The 20,363-nt window shown below is 50.0% G+C and overlaps 1 protein-coding gene across 1 annotated transcript in view; it reads right to left on the bottom strand.

Moving 5' to 3' along the window:
- Positions 1-3,596: 3,596 nt before the first annotated feature.
- AP1G2 (adaptor related protein complex 1 subunit gamma 2) overlaps positions 3,597-20,363 on the bottom strand; it is a 48,104-nt gene continuing 31,337 nt past the window's right edge. The window contains exons 16-22 of the mRNA XM_058183101.1: positions 19,558-19,688; positions 18,465-18,569; positions 16,384-16,534; positions 14,717-14,834; positions 12,936-13,102; positions 8,510-8,608; positions 3,597-3,808 (exon numbers count right to left, since the gene is read on the bottom strand). Coding sequence (XP_058039084.1) covers positions 3,704-3,808; positions 8,510-8,608; positions 12,936-13,102; positions 14,717-14,834; positions 16,384-16,534; positions 18,465-18,569; positions 19,558-19,688 — 876 coding nt within the window. The 3' untranslated portion in view covers positions 3,597-3,703. The remainder of the gene's footprint in view (positions 3,809-8,509; positions 8,609-12,935; positions 13,103-14,716; positions 14,835-16,383; positions 16,535-18,464; positions 18,570-19,557; positions 19,689-20,363) is intronic.

The raw sequence follows: 20,363 nt of genomic DNA, 5'->3' as shown, positions 1-20,363 counted from the left end.
CCCTCCCTTCCTTTTGCTGACATCGCCTCTCCATTCTCCGGAAGCGGGGATCTGTCCACTATGTCTTTTCGTCCTCAGCTGCTGGCAATTCCAGCTTGTGGCTGGCTTCGTGCTCACACGCTGTAGGGAGGTTTGTTTGCTCAGTCTGTCCGGGCATGGTGCCAGGGCTGGGGACTGGAGGCATGCCAGGCCATTCTTCTTCACTATCAGTCTCTGGCTCAGATAGCAGGAGATGGGAGGGGCCCGGCTGAGGAGAGGAGGGCGGGCGAGGCACAACACTACCTTAACCTGGTTAGGACAGGAAGTCGAAAGCCGAAAGTTGCAGTACCCATTAAAAGGGGCGGGGCTTGATACAATCTGAATTAGGGCCGCCATCTCGACTTCTGGTTAACCATGTTTTGAATCAACCTTGTCAACTTTTTTAAGATTTGTGGGACTTCCACTCTCAAAAGAGTTCTCCAGCCACACGAAGCTTTGTGGTTTGGTCGATATCGGTCACTCCCGTCGGCCGGCCTTCCTCTCTGGCTGACAAGGGATGGTGGGAGGTGAGGACCTGCATGGTTAGCTTCGACCATGGTTTATGAACAAGACCTGGGCCGGCTTGGAATATGGTGGACACCATGAGCTCAGGAAGACACAACGTTCAACCTTAGTGTTGGACCTTCTTGAGAAGATCTCAAGGGACACGTCCTCCAGTGTCAACGTGTTGGACAGGAGTCATGGAAGCTGGAGATTAGGGCAGGAGAGCTGGTGGCTCAGGGGTTACCCATCTGTGCGCCCAACGTGGGTGATTAGGTCCCATCAAGGGGTGAGAAGCTGGTGGGACTCCATGCAGGATATCCCTTCCAGGGATGGGATTGAAAACTTTTAGCAACCGGTTCTCTGCCCAGTTGGTGGGTGGACGTGGCCTTTGGGGCGTGGCCTACTCAACCTTCTGCACCATGGTGGAGCCACTCCAGGCTCTGGAGGCTTTTCTCGAGCCTCCAGGAGGACACCATGAGCTGAGGAAGACACAACGTTCAACCTCAGTGTTAGACCTTCCTGAGAAGATCTCAAGGGACACATCCTCCAGTGTCAACGTGTTGGACAGGAGTCATGGAAGCTGGAGATTAGGGCAGGAGAGCTGGTGGCTCAGAGGTTACCCATCTGTGCACCCAACGTGGGTGATTAGGTCCCATCAAGGTGCGAGAAGCTGGTGGGACTCCATGCAGGATATCCCTTCCAGGGATGGGATTGAAAACTTTTAGCAACCGGTTCTCTGCCCAGTTGGTTGGTGGACGTGGCCATGGGGGCGTAGCCTACTCAGCCTCCTGCACCATGGTAGAGTCGCTCCAGGCACTGGAGGCTTTTCTCGAGCCTCCAGGAGGGTAAACATGGCCTCCCCCGGGCTCCGGAGGCCGGAAACGGGCCTGTTTCCAGACTTCTGGGAGGCCTGTTGTTCCCCCTCCCAGACCCTCCGCGTGGATCCTCCACTTAGGTCGCATCCAAAATGGGCCACGCGGAGACTCCTAGGAGGGGCGTTGCCAGCCAGTCCTTGCAACTACCACTTCGTTGAACCAGATGCAAAATTAGCATCCGGTTCATGCGAACCGGCTGAATCCTACTCCTGATCCCTTCTCTTGGTTTCGCTCGTGTTATAGGGGTCTCCTGAGGGGTGTGTACGTGTGGGGCAATTTAGGCAGGGCCAGGGGGGAACCCTGGGGCAGAACCTCTAAATCAGGGGTGTTAAAGTCAATTTCACTGAGGACCGCACCAGGGCTGTAGTTGATCGCGGGAGGGGGGAGGCTGGTGGGTGTGTGGCTGACTGGGTGTGGCCAACTAAGGGCGTGGTCAGTATGACGCCACTCCCCAAATTGCTGCCATGTTTCCTCTTCGCAATGGGTAGACGCGGGCCGACCTCTTACATTTTCCAGGACGGCCACAGTGGACTGGATCGGACCACATCGCAAGCCGGATCCAGCCCGTGGGCCTTGTGTTTTGACACCCGGGTTCTAAATTGACCCTTCAAAAGGGAGAAAAATCCGCCACGGCTGCGTCGATTTCGACAGCCAGCTTCTTCCCTTCACTCGTTTACCGCCATTGATTTCCACTTAGTCTCGCTCGCTTGTTGTGGAGTTTCCCCATCCGGCTGATCAATTCAATTGATTTACTAGCAGTTGAAGTGAGGAGAGAGGGGAAAGCCACCGACGACGAGCCATCGGGATTCCCGATATTTACACCTCCGCACGTGGGTACAACCTCCACAAGGGCCTGGCGCCGCTCACTCTTTTGGGAAGCCCGGCTTCGAACGTACGTTCTACCGGTAGTCCTCGACTTACGGCAGTTCATTTAGTGACCGAGGTTACGACGGCATAGGGAAAAGTGACTTACGACGTCACACGAACCAATATACTTAATTCCTTTCGCTTTTTTAAAGCAGTCTTGGCCATTGTAGCTAGCAGGTTACGGAGTCTCAAAGCCTGTCGGCGCCTAAATATTAGCTTCATACAGATAGTCCTCGATTTACGACAGTTCATTTAGTGACCGAAGTTACAACAGCACTGGAAAAAAGTAACTTAGGACCGTTTTTCACTCTTAACAACCGTTGCAGCGGTCCCCTTGGTCAAGTGATCAAAATTCAGGTGCCTGTCCGCTGTTTCATACTTACGACCGTTGCTGTGTCCCACGGTCATGTTTTGCGAGCTTCTGACAAGCAACGTCGATGGGGAAGGCAGATTCACTTAACAACCGGGTTACTAAGTTGCCAAGTTGCACTGATTTGCTTAACAACCGGGGCCAGAAAGGTCGTAAAGTGGGGCAAAGCTCATTGGACAAATGTCTCGCTTAACGACAGAAACGTTGGGCTCAATTGTGGTCGTAAGTTGAGGACTACTTGTATATGCCACCCTCCCCCCACCTTTACTCACCCACTGGCCATCCACCCTTCCTTGATTTGCATAAAATAGGTATTGTATAGGTATAGTAGTCCTTGACTTACGACCATAACTGAGCCCAAAATTTCTGCTGCTAAGCGAGACCCTTGTTAAGTGAGTGTCTCGGTTAGCAACGGAAATTTTGGGCTCAATTGTCATAAGTCGAGGACTGCCTGTATAAAAACTGTATTGTGCTTTATACAGGCTTGGCGGGAGCAATTCCCACCCACCCCCGTGTCCTCAGAATACAGCTGGTCCTCGACTTATGACCACAAAATTTATGTTGTTAAGTGAAACATTGGTTTAGTGAGTTTTGCCTTCCACGTTGCCACCTTTCTGGCCTCCGTTGTTAAACGAATCGCTGCAGTGGATAAGTTACTAACCCGGTTGTTAAGTGAATCGGGCTTTCCCGTGGGTGTCGCTCGTCAGAAGGTCGCCAAAGCAGATCATGTGACCCCGGGACATGGCGGTTGTCGTAAGTCTGAACCGGTTGCCGAGCGTCTGAATTTTGATCCCGTGACGTGAGAATGCGGGAAAGGTCGTAATTGTGAAAAACGGTGCCAAGTCCCTTTTTTCCCAGCCGTCGTAACTTTGAGCGGTCACTAAATGAACGGTCATACGTCGAGGATGCCCTGTCTGGAAAGCCCTTTGTAAAACCTCATGTGCGTTTATGGCGAAACCAGCTTTCTGGACTAACAATGCATGTTTATTCAAGCGCACATGTGAAAGGGAACACAAATACCACCATCCGTTACTCCAGGAGTTCCTTACTCCTTTGAGTAACCTACTATTCACTTCCACGCAGTCTCCGGGAACGAGTTGAGTTCTTCGACGTGTTGTACAACAGCCCCGGAAGGCAGCGTGTAGGAAAAACGTAGCCTCATCCGAAGAGGGATCTGGGTTGAAGAAACAAGACAAGAGACCTAACGTCACATCTTCGCACTAACTAAATACGTGGAGGTTCTAAGATTCCAGCGGAATCCAGCGGATTCTAGTGGATGGAACAGCAATATATTGTACAACCAATCGGTGAGCTGCTGGTTGAAATTCTGACAAACCTCCCCAAGGTAATTTATGCCCGGATTCAAACTTACAATAGCCGCGTTTCCACCACCCCCGCACAATCGTGTGATTGCATTGTTTGTGTCCCATGGATTGGCCCACGGACGTGTCCCGCGGATGACTGCAAAGTAGGGTTTGCTTTCTTTTTGCACACGATCCTCTTCATTTAACGACCCCATAATCCCTTACGGGGTGGAGTCGGGGCAACTGAATGGAGCTAGTAGAGTGTTTTTTTTTACTGGCTGGATGCCTTTCTTGTCACCGGTGCGGAGTTCTATTCAGCAGATATATTCTCATCGTGCCCAGAGAGAGAAATACCTGGGATCGAACTCACAGCCTCCTGATTGTGATGCGAGAGCTGCACCTCTAGGCCACTGCACCACTTCTGTTTGTACACAATATACGGTATACTTATAATCAATTCCTTATATATATACTTTATACATTACATGTACTATATAATGTTTTTTATACCGGATATAAAATTCCACCCAAAACGCTCCCACCATCACTGACAGGGAAAGCCATTTCTATATAAATAGAGAGCAAATCCCGCTCCCTTCTAACCCTGATGATGTTACCTAGTTGGGTGATGAAATGTCTCAAGAAAACTGCCAAGCTCAGAGAGCACTAAGGAACCCAGTCATTCTCCTCCTCCACCTCTTCCTCCTCCTCCTCCTCCTCCTCCTCCTCCTCCTCCTGCTCCTTCTCCTCTTCTTCCTCCTCCTCCTGCTCCTTCTCCTCTTCCTCCTCCTCCTCCTCCTTCTCCTCTTCTCCTCCTCCTCCTCCTCTTCCTCCTCCTCCTCCTTCCCTTCCTCCTCCTCCTCTTCCTCTTCCTCCTCCTCCTCCTCCTCCTCCTCTGCTCTTCTTCTCTTCTTCTCCTCCTCCTCTCTTCTTCTCCTTCCTCCTCCTCCTCTTCCTCCTCCTCCTCCTCCTCCTGCTCCTCCTCCTTCCTCTTCCTCCTCCTCCTCTTCCTCCTCCTCCTCTCTTCCTCCTCCTCCTCCTCCTCCTCCTCTCCTCTCTCTTCTTCTCCTCCTCCTCTTCTTCTTCTCCTTTTCCTCCTCCTCCTCTTCCTCCTCCTCCTGCTCCTTCTCCTCTTCTTCCTCCTCCTCCTCCTCCTTCTTCTCCTGTTTCTCCTCCTCCTCTTCCTCCTCCTCCTCTTCTTCCTCCTCCTCCTCCTTCCCCTTCCTCCTCCTCCTCCTCCTGCCCCTTCTCCTCCTCCTCCTCCTCTCTCTTCTTCTTCTCTCCTCCTCCTCCTCTTCTTCTTCTCCTCCTCCTCCTCCTCCTCCTCCTCCTCCTCCTCCTCTTCTTCCTCCTCCTCCTTCTTCCTCCTCCTCCTCCTCTTCTTCTCCTCCTCCTCCTCCTCCTCTTCCTCCTCCTCCTCCTCCTCCTCCTCCTCCTCCTCTCTTCCTCCTCCTCTTCTTCCTCCTCCTCCTCCTTCCTCCTCCTCCTCCTCCTCCTCTCTTCCTCCTGCTCCTCCTCCTCCTCTTCTTCCTCCTCCTCCTCCTTCTTCCTCCTCCTCCTCCTCCTCTTCTTCTTCTCCTCCTCCTCCTCTTTCCCCCTCCTCCTCCTCCTCCTCTTCTCCATAAACCCTACTCCCTTACTAGCACTGATGTTGTTACCTGGTTGGATCATGAAACATCCTGGAAAACCACCCAGCTCAGTGAGCACCAAGAACCCCACAGTCCTCCTCCTCCTCTCCACAAATCCCACTCCCTTCTAGCACTGATGATGTTACCTAGTTGGGTCATGAAACGTCTTCAAGAAAACCACCTAGCTCAGAGAGCACCAAGGACCCACAGTCCTCCTCCTCCTCCTCCTCCTCCTTCTCTTTCTCCTCCTCCTCCTTTCCGCTAACCTCCCTCCCCCAGGGACCACACAAGATACAAGACAGCTAATGCCTCCAATTGATGGGAAAGATCAGGAGAGATCTCCTCACGGAGCTGGGCTTGTTTGCAAGACATTGCCGGAGCGGGAAATGTCCCTTTGCGTGTCTCGAAAACAGCTAGCCAGCTTCTCCTCCCAATCCAGAGCGGGTTAGAAAGAGGATCAGAAGCCACCCCTGGGGAGAATCCGCCTTTAATCCACTTGCTGATCAAAGTGGGGCTAAGATACCCGGAGAGCCACTTGACCAGGATACTTAAGTCCTTTTCCTTTGCAGGAAATCCGGCTAATGAATCTCGGGGACCATCTGGCTTGTTTTGGAGGACTTTGAGGAGGGTCTTGACACAATGTCCCTGTCGTGTCCCACTCCTCCTCTGACGGCCGGGTCTGGGAAGTCTGTCTCAAGCGTGGCCACGAAGCTTTCGCAGCTTTGCCAAATTCCTGTCAGAGTTCTCAGGGCAGGCAGGAATCCAAGGTGTGACTTCAGCAAACCAGATGAGACTTTGCCTGACTCAAGGAATGCCAAAAAGCAGATCCTTTATATAGGCCACGGGGTGTGGCTCCATGACTCAGCACTTATCCAGGCCTGCCCCTCCCTTCCTTTTGCCTCTCCATTCTCCGGAAGTGAGGATCAGCCCACCTTTCGCCTTCCTGCTCAGCTGCTGGCAATTCTAGCTCGTGGCTGGCTTCAGGCACACATGCTATAGGAGGCATGGTGCCAGGGCTGGGGGCTGGAGGCATGCCAGGCCATTCTTCTTCACTATCAGTCTCTGGCTGAGATAGCAGGAGATGGGAGGGGCCCGGCTGCGGAGAGGGGGGCGGGCAAGGCACAACAGTCCCCTTGGCCACCAGGTGAGAAGACAGAGGCAAGGAAGCAGATTTCTCAATGGGATCACGGCAGAAGTGAAATGCTACCGGTTTAGGGAGGTTGTCTCAAACTGGTAGTGAAAATGCTACCGGTTCGCCTGAACCGGTATTTTAAAAAAAAAAGCTTTAAAAAGTTTTTTTTAAAAAAAAAAGTTCCCACAATCGCACGGCACAGCTGATAGTCCGAATTTTTTAAAAAAACTTTTTAAAAGCATTTTTTAAGTACCCATTCGGGCAATAGGTAGTAAAAAAAATGCTTTAAAAGGTAAAAAAAAAAAGGTTCTCACGATCGCACAGCACCGCTGATAGTCTGAGTTACTTTTTTTTTTACTTTTTAAAAAGCATTTTTGTACTATCTATTTGGGGGGGGAGTCTGGATTTGCTCCCAGGTGGCTTCCCTGAGGCCTGCTAGGCCAAAAACAGCGGGTGGGGGGTAATGCGGAAGGAAGGAAGGAAGGAAGGAAAGAAAAAGAGAGAGAGAGAAAGAGAAAGAAAGAAAAAGAAAGAGAGGGGAGGGAGGATGGGAGAAAGACAGAAAGGAAGGAAGGAAGGAAGGAAGGAAGGAAGGAAGGAAGGAAGGAAAAAGAGAGAGAGAAAGAGAAAGAAAGAAAAAGAAAAGAGAGAGAGGGGGGAGGGAGGGATGGGAGAAAGACAGAAAGGAAAGGAAGGAAGGAAGGAAGGAAGGAAGGAAGGAAGGAAGGAAGGAAGGAAGGAAGGAAGGAAGGAAAGAGAGAGAGAGAAAGAGAAAGAAAGAGAGGGGGGAGGGAGGGAGGGATGGGAGAAAGACAGAAAGGAAAGGAAGGAAGGAAGGAAGGAGAAAAAGAGAAAGGAAAGAAAAAAAGAGAAAGGAAAGAAAAAAGAGAGGAAGGAAAGAAAGAAAAAAGAGGGATGGAGAAAGAAAGGGAGGAAGGAAGAAAAAAGAAAGGAAGAAAGAAAGAAAGAAAGAAAGGGAAGGATGGGAGAAAGACAGGCAGAAAGGAAGGAAAGAAAGAAAGTGAAAAAGAAAGAAAGAAAGGGAGGGATGGAGAAAGAAAGAAAGAAAGAAAAAGAAAAAAAGAAAGAAAGAAGGGGGAGGGAGGGAGGGAGGGATGGGAGACAGGAAGCACGGAAGGAAGGAAGGAAGGAAAGAGAAAAAGAGAGAAAGGAAGGAAAAAAGAGAGAGAGGAAAGAAAAAAGAGAGGAAGGAAAGAAAGAAAAAAGAAAAAGGGAGGGATGGAGAAAGAAAGGGAGGGAAGGGAGAAAGAAAGACAGGAAGGAAGGAAGGAAGGAAAGAAAGTGAAAAAGAAAGAAAGAAAGGGATGGAGAAAGAAATACAGAAAGAAAGGAAGGAAGAAAGGAAGGGATGGATGAAGGAAAGACAAACAGGAAGGAAGGAAGGAAAGTTAAGAAAAAAGAGAAAGAGGGAGGGATGGAAAAAGAAAGACAAAGAAAGAGGGAGGGATGAGAGAAAGAAAAAAGAAAGAAAGAAAGAGAAAGGGAGGGAGGGAGGGAGGGAGGGAAAAAGGGGAGGAAGGAAGGACCACAAACCTGGCACTAGACGCAGCTTCAGAGGATACCTTGAAAGAGCACAGCAATCAATCCAGTGCTTGGAGGGACCTGGAGGTCATCTAGTCCAACCCCCTGCTCCAGCAGGACACCGTTAAAGTGAGTTTCGGTCTTTTGACACACACCCCAGTCACATGACTACATAGCCACGCCCACCCAGTCACATGACCACCACCCCAAGCCACGCCCACAGAACTGGTAGGCAAAAAAAAATTAAGATTTCACCGCTGGATCTTTACCTGTTTGGGGTTCAACACTCGGATGAGCTGGGTGATGGGGGGCCCCCCCTGGCTTGGGACTGTGGAGCTGCTGGGGGCCAAAAGTTCCACCTGGAAGGACTGGAAAGAAGAAGAAGAGAATGTTCAAGCCAAGTAGGAGAAGATGGGAGGGGAAAGAAGAGAAGGAGAAGAGGAGGGAAAGGGAGAGGCGATGGAGGAGAGGAAGAGGGAGGAGAGGAAGAGGAGGAGGAGACAACGAAAGGAGGAAGAAGAGAAGGAGAAGACGTGGGAGAGGTGAAGGATGGAGGGAACAAGATGAAGAGAAGGAGAAAAGGAAGGGAAGAAGGAGAGGAAGGGGAGGAAAAAGAAGAGGTATGAAAAGGACGAGAATGAGTGGGAAGGGAGGAGGGAGGAGGAAGGGGAGCAGAGAAGTGAAGGAGAAGATGGAGAGGAAGAAGAGAAGGAGAAGAGGAGGGAAAGGGAGAGGAAGAGGAAGAGAGGAAGGAGAAGGGGAACAAGAGGGAGGAGAGGAAGAGGAGGAGGAGACGTGGAGAGGTGAAGGATGGAGGAACAAGATGAAGAGAAGGAGAAAAGGAAGGAAGAAGGAGAGGAAGAAGGAGAAAAGAAGAGGTATAAAAGACGAGAATGAGTGGGAAGGAGGAGGAGGGGAGCAGAGAAGTGAAGGAGAAGATGGAGAGGAAGAAGAGAAGGAGAAGAGGAGGAAAGGAGAGAAGATGGAGGAAAGGAGGAGGAGACAACGAAGGAGGAAGAAGAGAAGGAGAAGACGGGAGAGGTGAAGGATGGAGGAACAAGATGAAGAGAAGGAGAAAAGGAAGGGAAGAATGAGAGGAAGAGGAGGAAAAAGAAGAGGTATGAAAAAGACGAGAATGAGCGGGAAGGGAGGAGGGTGGAAGGAAGGGGAGCAGAGAAATGAAGGAGAAGATGGGAGGGGAAAGAAGAGAAGGAGAAGAGGAGGGAAAGGGAGAGGCGATGGAGAAGAGGAAGAGGAGAAGGGGAACAAGAGGGAGGAGAGGAAGAGGAGGAGGAGACAAGGAAAGGAGGAAGAAGAGAAGGAGAAGACGTGGGAGAGGTGAAGGATGGAGGGAACGAGATGAAGAGAAGGAGAAAAGGAAGGGAAGAAGGAGAGGAAGGGGAGGAAAAAGGTATGAAAAGGACGAGAATGAGCGGGAAGGGAGGAGGGAGGAGGAAGGGGAGCAGAGCAGTGAAGGAGAAGATGGAGAGGAAGAACAGAAGGAGAAGAGGGAAAGGGAGAGGCGATGGAGGAGAGGAAGAGGAGAAGGGGAACAAGAGGGAGGAGAGGAAGAGGAGGAGGAGACGTGGGAGAGGTGAAGGATGGAGGGAACAAGATGAAGAGAAGGAGAAAGGGAAGGGAAGAAGGAGAGGAAGAAGGAGAAAAAAGAAGAGGTAAAAAAAGACGAGAATGAGTGGGAAGGGAGGAGGGAGGGGAGCAGAGAAGTGAAGGAGAAGATGGAGAGGAAGAAGAGAAGGAGAAGAGGAGGAAGGGAGAGAAGATGGAGGAAAGGAGGAGGAGACAACGAAAGGAGGAAGAAGAGGAGGGAAAGGGAGAGAAGATGGAGGAGAAGAAGAACAAGAGGGAGGAGAGGAAGAGGAGGAGGAGACGTGGGAGAGGTGAAGGATGGAGGGAACAAGATGAAGAGAAGGAGAAAAGGAAGGGAAGAAGGAGAGGAAGGAGAAAAAAGAGGTATAAAAAGACGAGAATGAGTGGGAAGGAGGAGGAAGGGGAGCAGAGAAGTGAAGGAGAAGATGGAGAGGAAGAAGAGAAGGAGAAGAGAAGGAGAAGAGGAGGAGGAGACAACGAAGGAGGAAGGAAGGAAGATGGAGGAACAAGAGGGAGGAGAGGAGGAGGAGAAGAGAAGGAGGAAGAAGAGGAGGAGACGGGAGAGGTGAAGGATGGAGGAACAAGATGAAGAGAAGGAGAAAAGGAAGGAAGGAGAGGAAGAAGGAGAAAAAGAGGTATAAAAGACGAGAATGAGTGGGAAGGGAGGAGGAAGGGGAGCAGAGAAGTGAAGGAGAAGATGGAGAGGAAGAACAGAAGGAGAAGAGGAGGGAAAGGGAGAGAAGATGGAGGAGAGGAGGAGGAGACAACGAAAGTAGGAAGAAGAGAAGGAGAAGACGTGGGAGAGGTGAAGGATGGAGGGAACAAGATGAAGAGAAGGAGAAAAGGAAGGGAAGAAGGAGAGGAAGAAGGAGAAAAAAGAAGAGGTATAAAAAGACGAGAATGAGTGGGAAGGGAGGAGGGAGGGGAGCAGAGAAGTGAAGGAGAAGATGGAGAGGAAGAAGAGAAGGAGAAGAGGAGGGAAAGGGAGAGAAGATGGAGGAGAAGAAGAGGAAGGGAGAGGCGATGGAGGAGAAGGAGAAGATGGAGGAACAAGAGGGAGGAGAGGAGGAGGAGAAGAGAAGGAGGAAGAAGAGGAGGAGACGGGAGAGGTGAAGGATGGAGGAACAAGATGAAAAGGAGAAAAGGAAGGGAAGGAGAGGAAGAAGGAGAAAAAAGAGGTATAAAAAGACGAGAATGAGTGGGAAGGGAGGAGGAAGGGGAGCAGAGAAGTGAAGGAGAAGATGGAGAGGAAGAACAGAAGGAGAAGAGGAGGAAGAGGAGGGAAAGGGAGAGATGGAGGAGAGGAGGAGACAACGAAAGGAGGAAGAAGAGAAGGAGAAGACGTGGAGAGGTGAAGGATGGAGGAACAAGATGAAGAGAAGGAGAAAGGAAGGGAAGAAGGAGAGGAAGGGAGGAAAGAAGAGGTATGAAAAGACGAGAATGAGCGGGAAGGGAGGAGGAGGAGGAGGAGGAGAGGAGGAGGAGGAGGAGAAGGAGGAAGGAAGAAGGAGAAGAAGGAGAAGATGGAGGAGAGGAAGAGGAGAAGGGGAACAAGAGGAGGAGAGGAAGAGAAGGAGAAGACATGGGAGAGGTGAAGGATGGAGGAACAAGATGAAGAGAAGGAGAAAAGGAAGGGAAGAAGGAGAGGAAGAAGGAGAAAAAAGAAGAGGTATAAAAAGATGAGAATGAGTGGGAAGGGAGGAGGGAGGGGAGCAGAGAAGTGAAGGAAAAGATGGAGAGGAAGAAGAGAAGGAGAAGAGGAGGAAGGAGAGAAGATGGGGGAGAGGAGGAGGAGACAAGGAAAGGAGGAAAAAGAGAAGGAGAAGACGTGGGAGAGGTGAAGGATGGAGGGAACAAGATGAAGAGAAGGAGAAAAGGAAGATGAGAGGAAGAAGGGGAAGAAAAAGAAGAGGTAAAAAAAGAGAGAATGAGTGGGAAGGAAGGAAGAGGAGGAAGGGGAGGAAGAAAAGAGCAGAGAGATGAAGGAGAAGATGGAAGGAGAGAAGGCAAAGAGGGAGGGGAAGAAGGAAAGGATAAAGAGGAGACGGAGCAAAAAGGGAAAAGGGTGAGGAGGAAGGAGAGAAGGAGGAAGAGGAGAAGGAGAAGGAGAGAATGAAGGAATAAGGAGAAGAGGGTGAGGTGAAGGAAAGAGAGAAGGAGTAGAAGGAGAAGAAGGGTGAGGAGAAGGAGAAGGAAAACAATGGAGATGAGTAGAAGGGGAAGAGGAGGAGGAGGAGAAGAAGAGGAAAAAGAGAGAGGTGAAGAAAAAGATGGAGGGAGAGAAGGAGGAGGCAGCGGAGGAGAGGCGGAGATGAAAAAGGGAGATGGGAGAGGAAGAGGAGGAGAGGAGGGAGGAAGAGAGGGAGGAGAAGAGAAGGAAAAGAAGGGAAGGAAGAGGAAGGAGAAGAGGGGAGGAGAAGGAAGTGGAGGAAGAAGGGAAGGAAAAAAAGAGGCAGAGGAGAAGGGGAGAAGGCAGTTTTAAGTGAACCGAAAATGCTTAAGATGAGAAGAAAGGTGAGACGCAAATCTAATCAACAAAATTTACTCCTCCTCTTTCTCTTCTTCCTTCCTTCTTCTCTTCTTGTTCTTCCTCTCCCTCCCCTTCCTTCTCTTCTTCCTCTTCTCCTCCTCCTCATCCCCTCCTCTTCCTCCTCCTCCTCTTCTTCTTCTCTTCTTCTTCCTTCTTCTCCTCCCTCCTCCCTCCCTTTTCCTCTTTTCTCCTCCTCCTCTTCCTCCTCCTTCCTCCTCTCCTCTCCTCCTCCTCCTCCTCCTCCTCTCTTCTTCTTCTTCTTCTCCTCCTCTCCTCCTCCTTCTTCCTCTTCTCCTCCTCCTCTTCCTCTTTTCTCCTCCTCCTCCTCCTCCTCCTCTCCTCCTCCTCCTCCTTCTCTTCCTCCTCTCCTCCTCCTCCTCCTCCTTCCTCTTCTTCTCCTCCTCCTCGTCTCCTCCTTCTCCTTCTCCTCCTCCTCCTCTGCTTCTCCTTCTTCTCCTCCTCCTCCTTCTTCTCCTCCCTCCCTCCTCCTCCTCCTCCTCTTGAAAAAAGAAAAAAAATGCCACCCATCCTATGGACCTCAACTCAGGGCATCTCACCTTGGGCACAGCCACCTGCATGGAGAAGTTCTCAACGTCTCCAGAGTCGGTGTTGGTCACCGTGGCCGTGATCAGCAGCAACGCGGGTTCCCCCGGAGCCCGCCTCATCGAAAACTCCACCAGCAACCCGTTCTGTTTGTAAACCTCCATGCGGGAGGGAGCGGCCTCTGCGGAAAACACGGTTTGTTTCAAACAAAACATTGCTCTCCTCCAGACAGATGCAGAACGACCATTTTTCTCAACTTTTTTTAGACTTCCTCCAGCCGTACGTCCCTTGCTTCAATCGTTTCCCATGGCCACTAAATGAACCTGTCATAAATCCAGGAGCAAAGGTGATATTCAGCCAGTTCAGGCCGGTTCGCATCGGTTCACCCGAACTGATAGCTGTTGTGGTCCGTCAGCAGCCTACAGAGCTGGCAACGGAGTCGGACAGCGATGAGGCTGAGGTGAGGCCGGGGCCATCGGGAAGTGAGGTGCAGACTCCAGAGCCTCCAGAGACTGATAGTAGTGAGGCAGAGGAACAGGAGGAGCCTGTTCCTAATGCACGCATGAGAAGAGCTGCCAGAAGGCAAGAGCAGCTCAAGCAGAGAGGACAACTCAGGAGTAAGGCCAAGAGATGATTGGCCCCTCCCATAAGGCTTAAAACAGACCATCACTGGTGTTTCAGCTTTGCCGGAAAACAACGTTGTAGCTGCGTCTTCTGTTTCATGAATGTCTTTGTTTTTGTGGCTTCTGGAAGGGCCTTTGGCAGTTTGCCGAATTGGACTAAGGTTTGTGAGATAACTGAGGAATTTGTGTTGGGAGGCATTTGTTTTACTTTGAGTCGAAGGACTCTGGGAATGAAGTAATTCCAGCTGTTCGAATAAAGTTTGTTTTTCCACAGACTAAGTTTATTACTACCTACTTGGACCTGGGTCACAACAATAACAGCCGGCTCCAAGTCGTGCTATTTAGGCACGTTTTCGAGGCCAGGCGCAGGCACAGAAGTCGTGCGAGTGAGCAAAGCGCCTGTGCGGAAGGCCGGGGCATGTGGCAGAAGACAGGCGCGTGCGCGCAGGGCGAACCACTAGTAAGATCATTCGAAACCCCCCGCCGTCGAGGACTACCTACAATTGTGTCTTTCCCCAAACAGCTGATGCAGGTTTCCAAAGACCTTCTGCCTGCCTTCCATTTTAAGCCCCCAGTTGCCTCTTGCTGTCCCGGCTATTTGATGGGATCAAAATTCCTATTTTCCTGAGTTTTCGTTTAATTCCCTGCACTCCAAACCCTCCAGGAAATGTTTTTTCTCCTGTTTGACACCAGAAGTAAAGACGAGAAGAATTTCACACAATTACGAATACACAATCACACCAATTACGAATACACAATCACACGAAATACGATGTATCGCTTAGTGACCATCCAAAGTTACGTTAAAAAAGAAAAGAAAAGCGACTCATGACCACAGCATCCCTATGGTCGAAATCCAGACACTTTGGCAACTGACTCGTATTTATGGCGGGTGTCGCATCCTGGGGTCACGCGATCCCCCTTGGGCGACCTTCCGACCGGGAAAGATTCGCTTAACAACCGTCTTAACAAGCTTGTCAACTGCAGTGATTCACTTAACAACAGAGGTGGTAAAACGGGGCAGAACTCACCGAACCACCGTCTCGCTCAGTTGCGCTCCGTTGCGGTCATAAAGCGAGGACTAGCTCAATAGGTTATCCAACCCAGAGGCTCAACAGTTGTAAACGGGAAGGAACCCTTTGCTTAATAGATCCCTCTTAATAGATCCCTACCTGAAGGTTTTAAATCCTGAAGCAAGCCAAGAAGAGATCCTGTTCCCGCATGGGCTGGATTTGACGGAGCGGGCGATGTATCTACAGGGTCTCCAAGCAGGTCCAAGAGATCGAAGACCTAGACAGAGAAAGACAAGAAGAACGGCGTTTGGAAGGGACCTTAAGAGGTCCACTAGTACAACCCCCTGCTCAAGCAGGAGACTCTACACCAGTGATGGCTAATCTTTTTGCCATTGCGTGCCAGGAGGGAAATGGTGGGAGGGAGCCGCGCGTGTACGTGCTCACATCTATAATTCTATGTGCCTCGCCCCCATGCATGCACATGCAACCCCCACCCCACCCCGCTCCTGGCATGCGATGGCCCAGTAGGCCCGTTTTTCTCTCTCACCTGGCTCCAGAGCCTTTCTAGGAGTCTAGGGAGGGCGAAAACAGCCTTCCCCACCCGCCCTCTGGAGGCCAGAAATGGCCTGTTTGCCAACTTCCGGTGGGACCGGAAGTCCCGTTTTTGCTGTCCCCAGCCTCCAGAGCCTCTCTAGGAGTCTGGGGAGGGTGAAAACGGACTCCCCTACCCTCCAGAGGCCCTCCGGAGGCCAAAAATGGCCCGTTTGCCAACTTCCAGGCCCATCTACTTCTGGTGGGCCCAGAAGCCGCGAAAATCAGTTGGCGCACGCCGGAGCGGAGCTCGCGTGGCCACTGATATGGCTACGCGTGCCACCTGTGGCTCTACACCATTTCCGGATATATGGCCGTCCAATCTCTTCTTAAAAACTTCCCTTGCTGGCGATGAACAGTCTTTCCTTGAGAAGGCCAATGTTAATTTCTGAACAAACCACGATTCATGGTCAGGATTTGTGGCCGTTGTTCATTGGGGTGGGGCGGATCTCAGCTTTTTGGTGGCCTCAAAAATCCACTTCTTCTGCTGGATGCATAGAAGCCAAAGAACTGAGTAGAACAGGAGTTTCCCCAAACCTTGGTAACTTTTAAGTAGTGTGGACTTCAACTCCCAGAATTCCTCAGAATGCTGGCAGAGGAATTCTGGGAGTTGAAGTCCACCCCATTTGCTCCGGTCGGTCAGATGATAATCCAGAAAGAGATTTGTTTAAAGCAAATTTTCACCATTGTCAGCAAGGGCTCCAAATCGCAAATCTTTAGGTAGTCCTCGAGTTACGACCACAATGGAGCTCCAAAATTTCTGCCGCCAAGCGAGACATGTCGAGTTGTTCCCCAGTGTGCGACCTTCCTTGCCACCGTCGCTAAGTGAATCCCTGCCGTTGATGAGTCAGTAGCACGGTTGTTAAGTGAATCCGGCTTCCCCGGGACACGGCGACTGTCATAAATACGAGTCAGTTGCCAAAATCTGAATTTTGATCGCCTGACTAGTGGGGGTGCTACAACAGCTGTGTCAAAAACGGTCGCAAGTCACTTTTTTCCTCGCCGTTGTAACTTGGAACGGTCACTAAATGAGCCGTAAGTCGAGGACTGTCTGTTTCTTCCTGGTTGTACTTTACAAAGGGCTTCAATTTAATTTTGGCTAGTAATCAAGAGGCAGGAGAAATTGGGTTTAAAATTAAATCCCTTCTAGGAATAATCAGATTTATACCGGCTTTTAAGGATTTGATGGCCTCTGCTGCCCCCTACTGCCCAAAGCTAGGCACTGCGTCTCCCACCTGGTTAGGTTCTTGGGGTTTGGGATCGGTGGATGGCTCCCCCTGCGGGACGATTGGGGTAACAATTTCATTTCCATTCTGGTCTGTTTCACGGCTTTCCTTGCCGTTCCCAAATTTCTCTACCACCGGCATCTTTTCCAGTATGGAGGCTCTGGAAAAAGGAAGGAAAAAACAGAATGCCTGAAAAAAATTTTTTTGAAGTTGGGGGAAGATGGTGCAAACAAACGATTTGAATTGCAGAATAATAAGAGTTGAAAGGGGACCTTAGAGGTCTTCTAGTCCGGCCTGCTGCCGGAGGTTTGATTCGAGATCTTTCTCCGCTGACATCCATATGAACCTTTGCTGTGATGTTTCTCAACCTTGGCAGCTTTAAGGCGGGTTGGACTTCAACTCCCAGAATTCCCCAGCCCAGGCAAAATTCCATGAGGCAAAAGAATACTCTTTGCTGGCTGGGGAATTCTGGGAGTTGAAGTCTGTCGTGCTTAAAGTTGCCAAGGTTGGAGACTTCTGCTCTAGAGCAGTATTTCTCAAATTTGGGTACTTTAAAATGGGTGGACTTCAATTCCCAGAATTCCCCAGCCGAACCAAATTCCATGAGGCCAAAAAAAAAATACCCTATAACAGTGTTTCTCAAATTTGGGTACTTTAAGATGGGTGGACTTCAATTCCCAGAATTCCCCAGCCGAACCAAATTCCATGAGGCAAAAAAAATACTCTATAACAGTATTTCTCAAATTTGGGTACTTTAAGATGGGTGGACTTCAACTCCCAGAATTCCCCAGCCTAACCAAATTCCATGAGGCCAAAAAAAAATACTCTATAACAGTGTTTCTCAAATTTGGGTACTTTAAGATGGGTGGATTTCAACTCCCAGAATTCCCCAGCCTGCCTCGCACAGCTGAGGAATTCTGGGAGTTGAAGTCCACCTATCTTGAAGTGAACTGAAGAATTCTAGTCTTGCTCAAATTCAAACATTCGCCAGAAAACTAACCCAGAAATTTCCGTGCGGATTTCAACAGAAGGGATGCATTATTTTTTTAAAAAATGGAGAATTTAATTTTTGGAACGGAGGAACCGTCTTTTTATAACGGAGTCCAACGCCTACGAAGTCATGGGGGTTTCTGGGAGTTGCAGTCCACAGATCTCTCTCAACTTTGCCAAGGTTGAAAAACACCGAACGAAACAGAATGGAAAAATCCAGAATATAAAATATAAATATAAAATAAAGCAAAACCCTTTTTTTAAAAAAACAACAACATTCTTTATCGACCATATTACAAATTGCAATCCAGCATGGCCCACCGATTGAGATCGGGAGCTACACCAAGAGTTTGAAGGAATTGGGCTGATTTAAAAACGATCCAAGTTTCTTGTCCTCATTGTATCGGCTGCTTTGGTTCGGCAGGGATTTCAATGGAAGAAAAAGTGTAAAAGGTTCAGGAAGAAATGAGATAAGCCCTAATGATGCAAAAGAGCAAGAAGTTATAAGAACTATCGAAGCCCTCCTTTCCTTTTCCTCATGCACATAGGTTTCCACCCGCCCCGCCCCGCCCCCAAACAATAAGGACTAGTAACTTAGGGATTTGTTTGACCCTGCATTAAGAATCATTGGATGTGGAGCAGAGGTGGGATACTCATGCTGTTACAACCGGTTCACCCAGCACCGGAAATGTGAGCACGCGCCATCCGCAGGTTTGTGCGACGTCAAACAACACGGCAATTTGCTCGCGCGTATGCGTGCGACGTCAAAAACACAGCGATAGAGGACGGGATTGCGCCCGGCTAGGTGGGCGGGCCCAGGCCCACCCGCAGGTCGCTGTTAGATCGGGTGAATGAGGAGGCACGAGACCCAGCGAGTGACAACAGATCTTTTTATTAGCGGGAGACTTCAGCAAAGGGCACCGGTGGAGGGTGACCCTTTTATACCCACCTGGCTGAGGCACCAGCCAATTAGAAATGTTAGTTTTCCCGCCGAAAAAAACCCACCAATAGAATCATACACAACAGTCGCCCCTACCGGTTCGTCGGAACCGGCTGAATCCAATCTCTGATTTTGATGGAGCAGACCGGCTAACAAGTACCTGAGGTGATCGTATTTTCGGAAAAGGGTGTTGTATTCCACAGCTCTCTGTTGTAGTTCTACGTCGTGGCAGCTACAATAGATAGAAACCAAACTCCGAATCCGGCTTTGAATTGGGGAAGAGGAGAGAAAAAAAAAATGAGAGAGAAAAGGAAGTTACTATCTCATTTCTATTCCTTTTGATAGACACTTTAGATAGAAGTCGTCCTCTACTTATGACCCCAACTGAAACCGGTATTTTGGTCGCTAAGTGATGTGGTCATTAAGTGAGTGAGCACGTGACCAATTCTTACAACCATTGACAGCGTGGTCGTTAAGCAACTCTGGCTTCCCTCGTTGATTGCTTGTCTGGGAAGGTGACAAATTGCAGTCATTTGACCGCAGGATTTTGTGACCGTCGTAAAGGGGAGTCAGTTGCCACGCACCTGAAATACAGTCATGTGACTGTGGGGATGTATGCAGTCGTTAGAATTCCCAAAAACAGATCTTAAGTAAAGTTTGAGGAGCTCCGTTGTAATGTTGAACGATCACTAAGTTACCAGTCGTAAGTCGAGGACTGTCTATCAGGGCCTGTTATTATAATCCCCTGCCAGCTGGGAAGCTGAAGCTGCAGTTCCACTAGCAGCCAACATGGTGGCGCTCTCACCTGTGGAAAAGGGTTTTATGGCGCCCTCTAGTGTGAGAGGAGAGAAAACTCACATTTTCTGGCCCAGGGTGAAAGTATTGTACAGGTAGTCCTTGACTTATGAATGGTCACTCAGCGATCGTTCGATTTTTAACAGCGGACCTCCCAAAGGGTACTTAATACCCACCCCCAAAGCGGTGGTCACTTAAGGACCAGGTCAGTCACTTAGCAACCTCAGTGCTCACTTAATGACAGTCACAAAAAGGTCATAAAATCAGGTCAATCGTGTGGGCGACCCATTTTACGACCATCACAACTTGCTACCATAATCAGATTCCATTAAGTGAGCCATCACACAACAAGGAACCCACAAAACTGCACACTGGACGATGCATTTTACAAGAAAATCCCAGGGAGCACTTCTGCCTGTTCAGAATCAATGATAGGATAATTTTTTTCCCGCGCTCACTTAATGTCGGCGTCCTGGAGGCGTGTCCCAAGCTTCATGAGGGCAGTGAGGGCGTAGCCCCGGGTGGAGGGCAGGGACAGATGTGACTGGAGGACGCGTTCCAGCAAGCTCAGCATGTCCTCGGCGTCCACCTGAGAAGATAAAAAAATGAGGACACGGCGCGACGAGGATCAACAGCTACTAAGATTGTCAGCCGAGCAGGCACAAAAACAGCCAGGGAAATAATTGAAGCCTGGGAAACAGGCCCCTTGTCAGTCAACAGGAGTGCTGATTTAGCCCCAGTTTATCAAGTACTTAGGATGGAGGGTTTGGCCACACAAGGAAACAACAACCAACGATGTAATAGCCGGCCATCAACGCAATCTACATCTAAAAAGCTACACACAACAGGCACCATATAAATACCACACACAAAACAGCCCAAAGTACTCTGAGGATGGGCTCTGGCACACATCCGAAAGATCAGAAGACAAAACCTCTGGTAACCGACCCAGGTTGGATCCAGCAGCATTTTCCTGGGACACCTATATCCACCCTAATTGGTGAGGATCAAGTTTCCCATCGCGGATCTTGTGGCCCGCCGGCAGCCAGTGGGAGCTGGCAGCCGAGTCGGACAGTGAGGAGGTTGGGGAGGAATATGGGCCAGTCCCGGGGGCTAGGGAAAGCTTGGACGAGGGCTCTGTGTCGGAGGCAGAGAGGGAGCTAGACAGCAGTGAGGCAGAGGAACAGTTGGAGCCTGTTCCCAGTGTGTTCATGCAGTGTGGTTTTTGCCGAGACCCTGCTTCCTGCTTTTTAAGGGAGCCTAG

Source organism: Ahaetulla prasina, chromosome 4, assembly GCF_028640845.1.
Source record: "Ahaetulla prasina isolate Xishuangbanna chromosome 4, ASM2864084v1, whole genome shotgun sequence".
In the NCBI taxonomy this organism is placed as follows: Eukaryota; Metazoa; Chordata; class Lepidosauria; order Squamata; family Colubridae; genus Ahaetulla; species Ahaetulla prasina.
The sequence above is the reverse complement of the archived record's forward strand: the minus strand, read 5'-3'. Positions and strand labels throughout refer to the sequence as shown.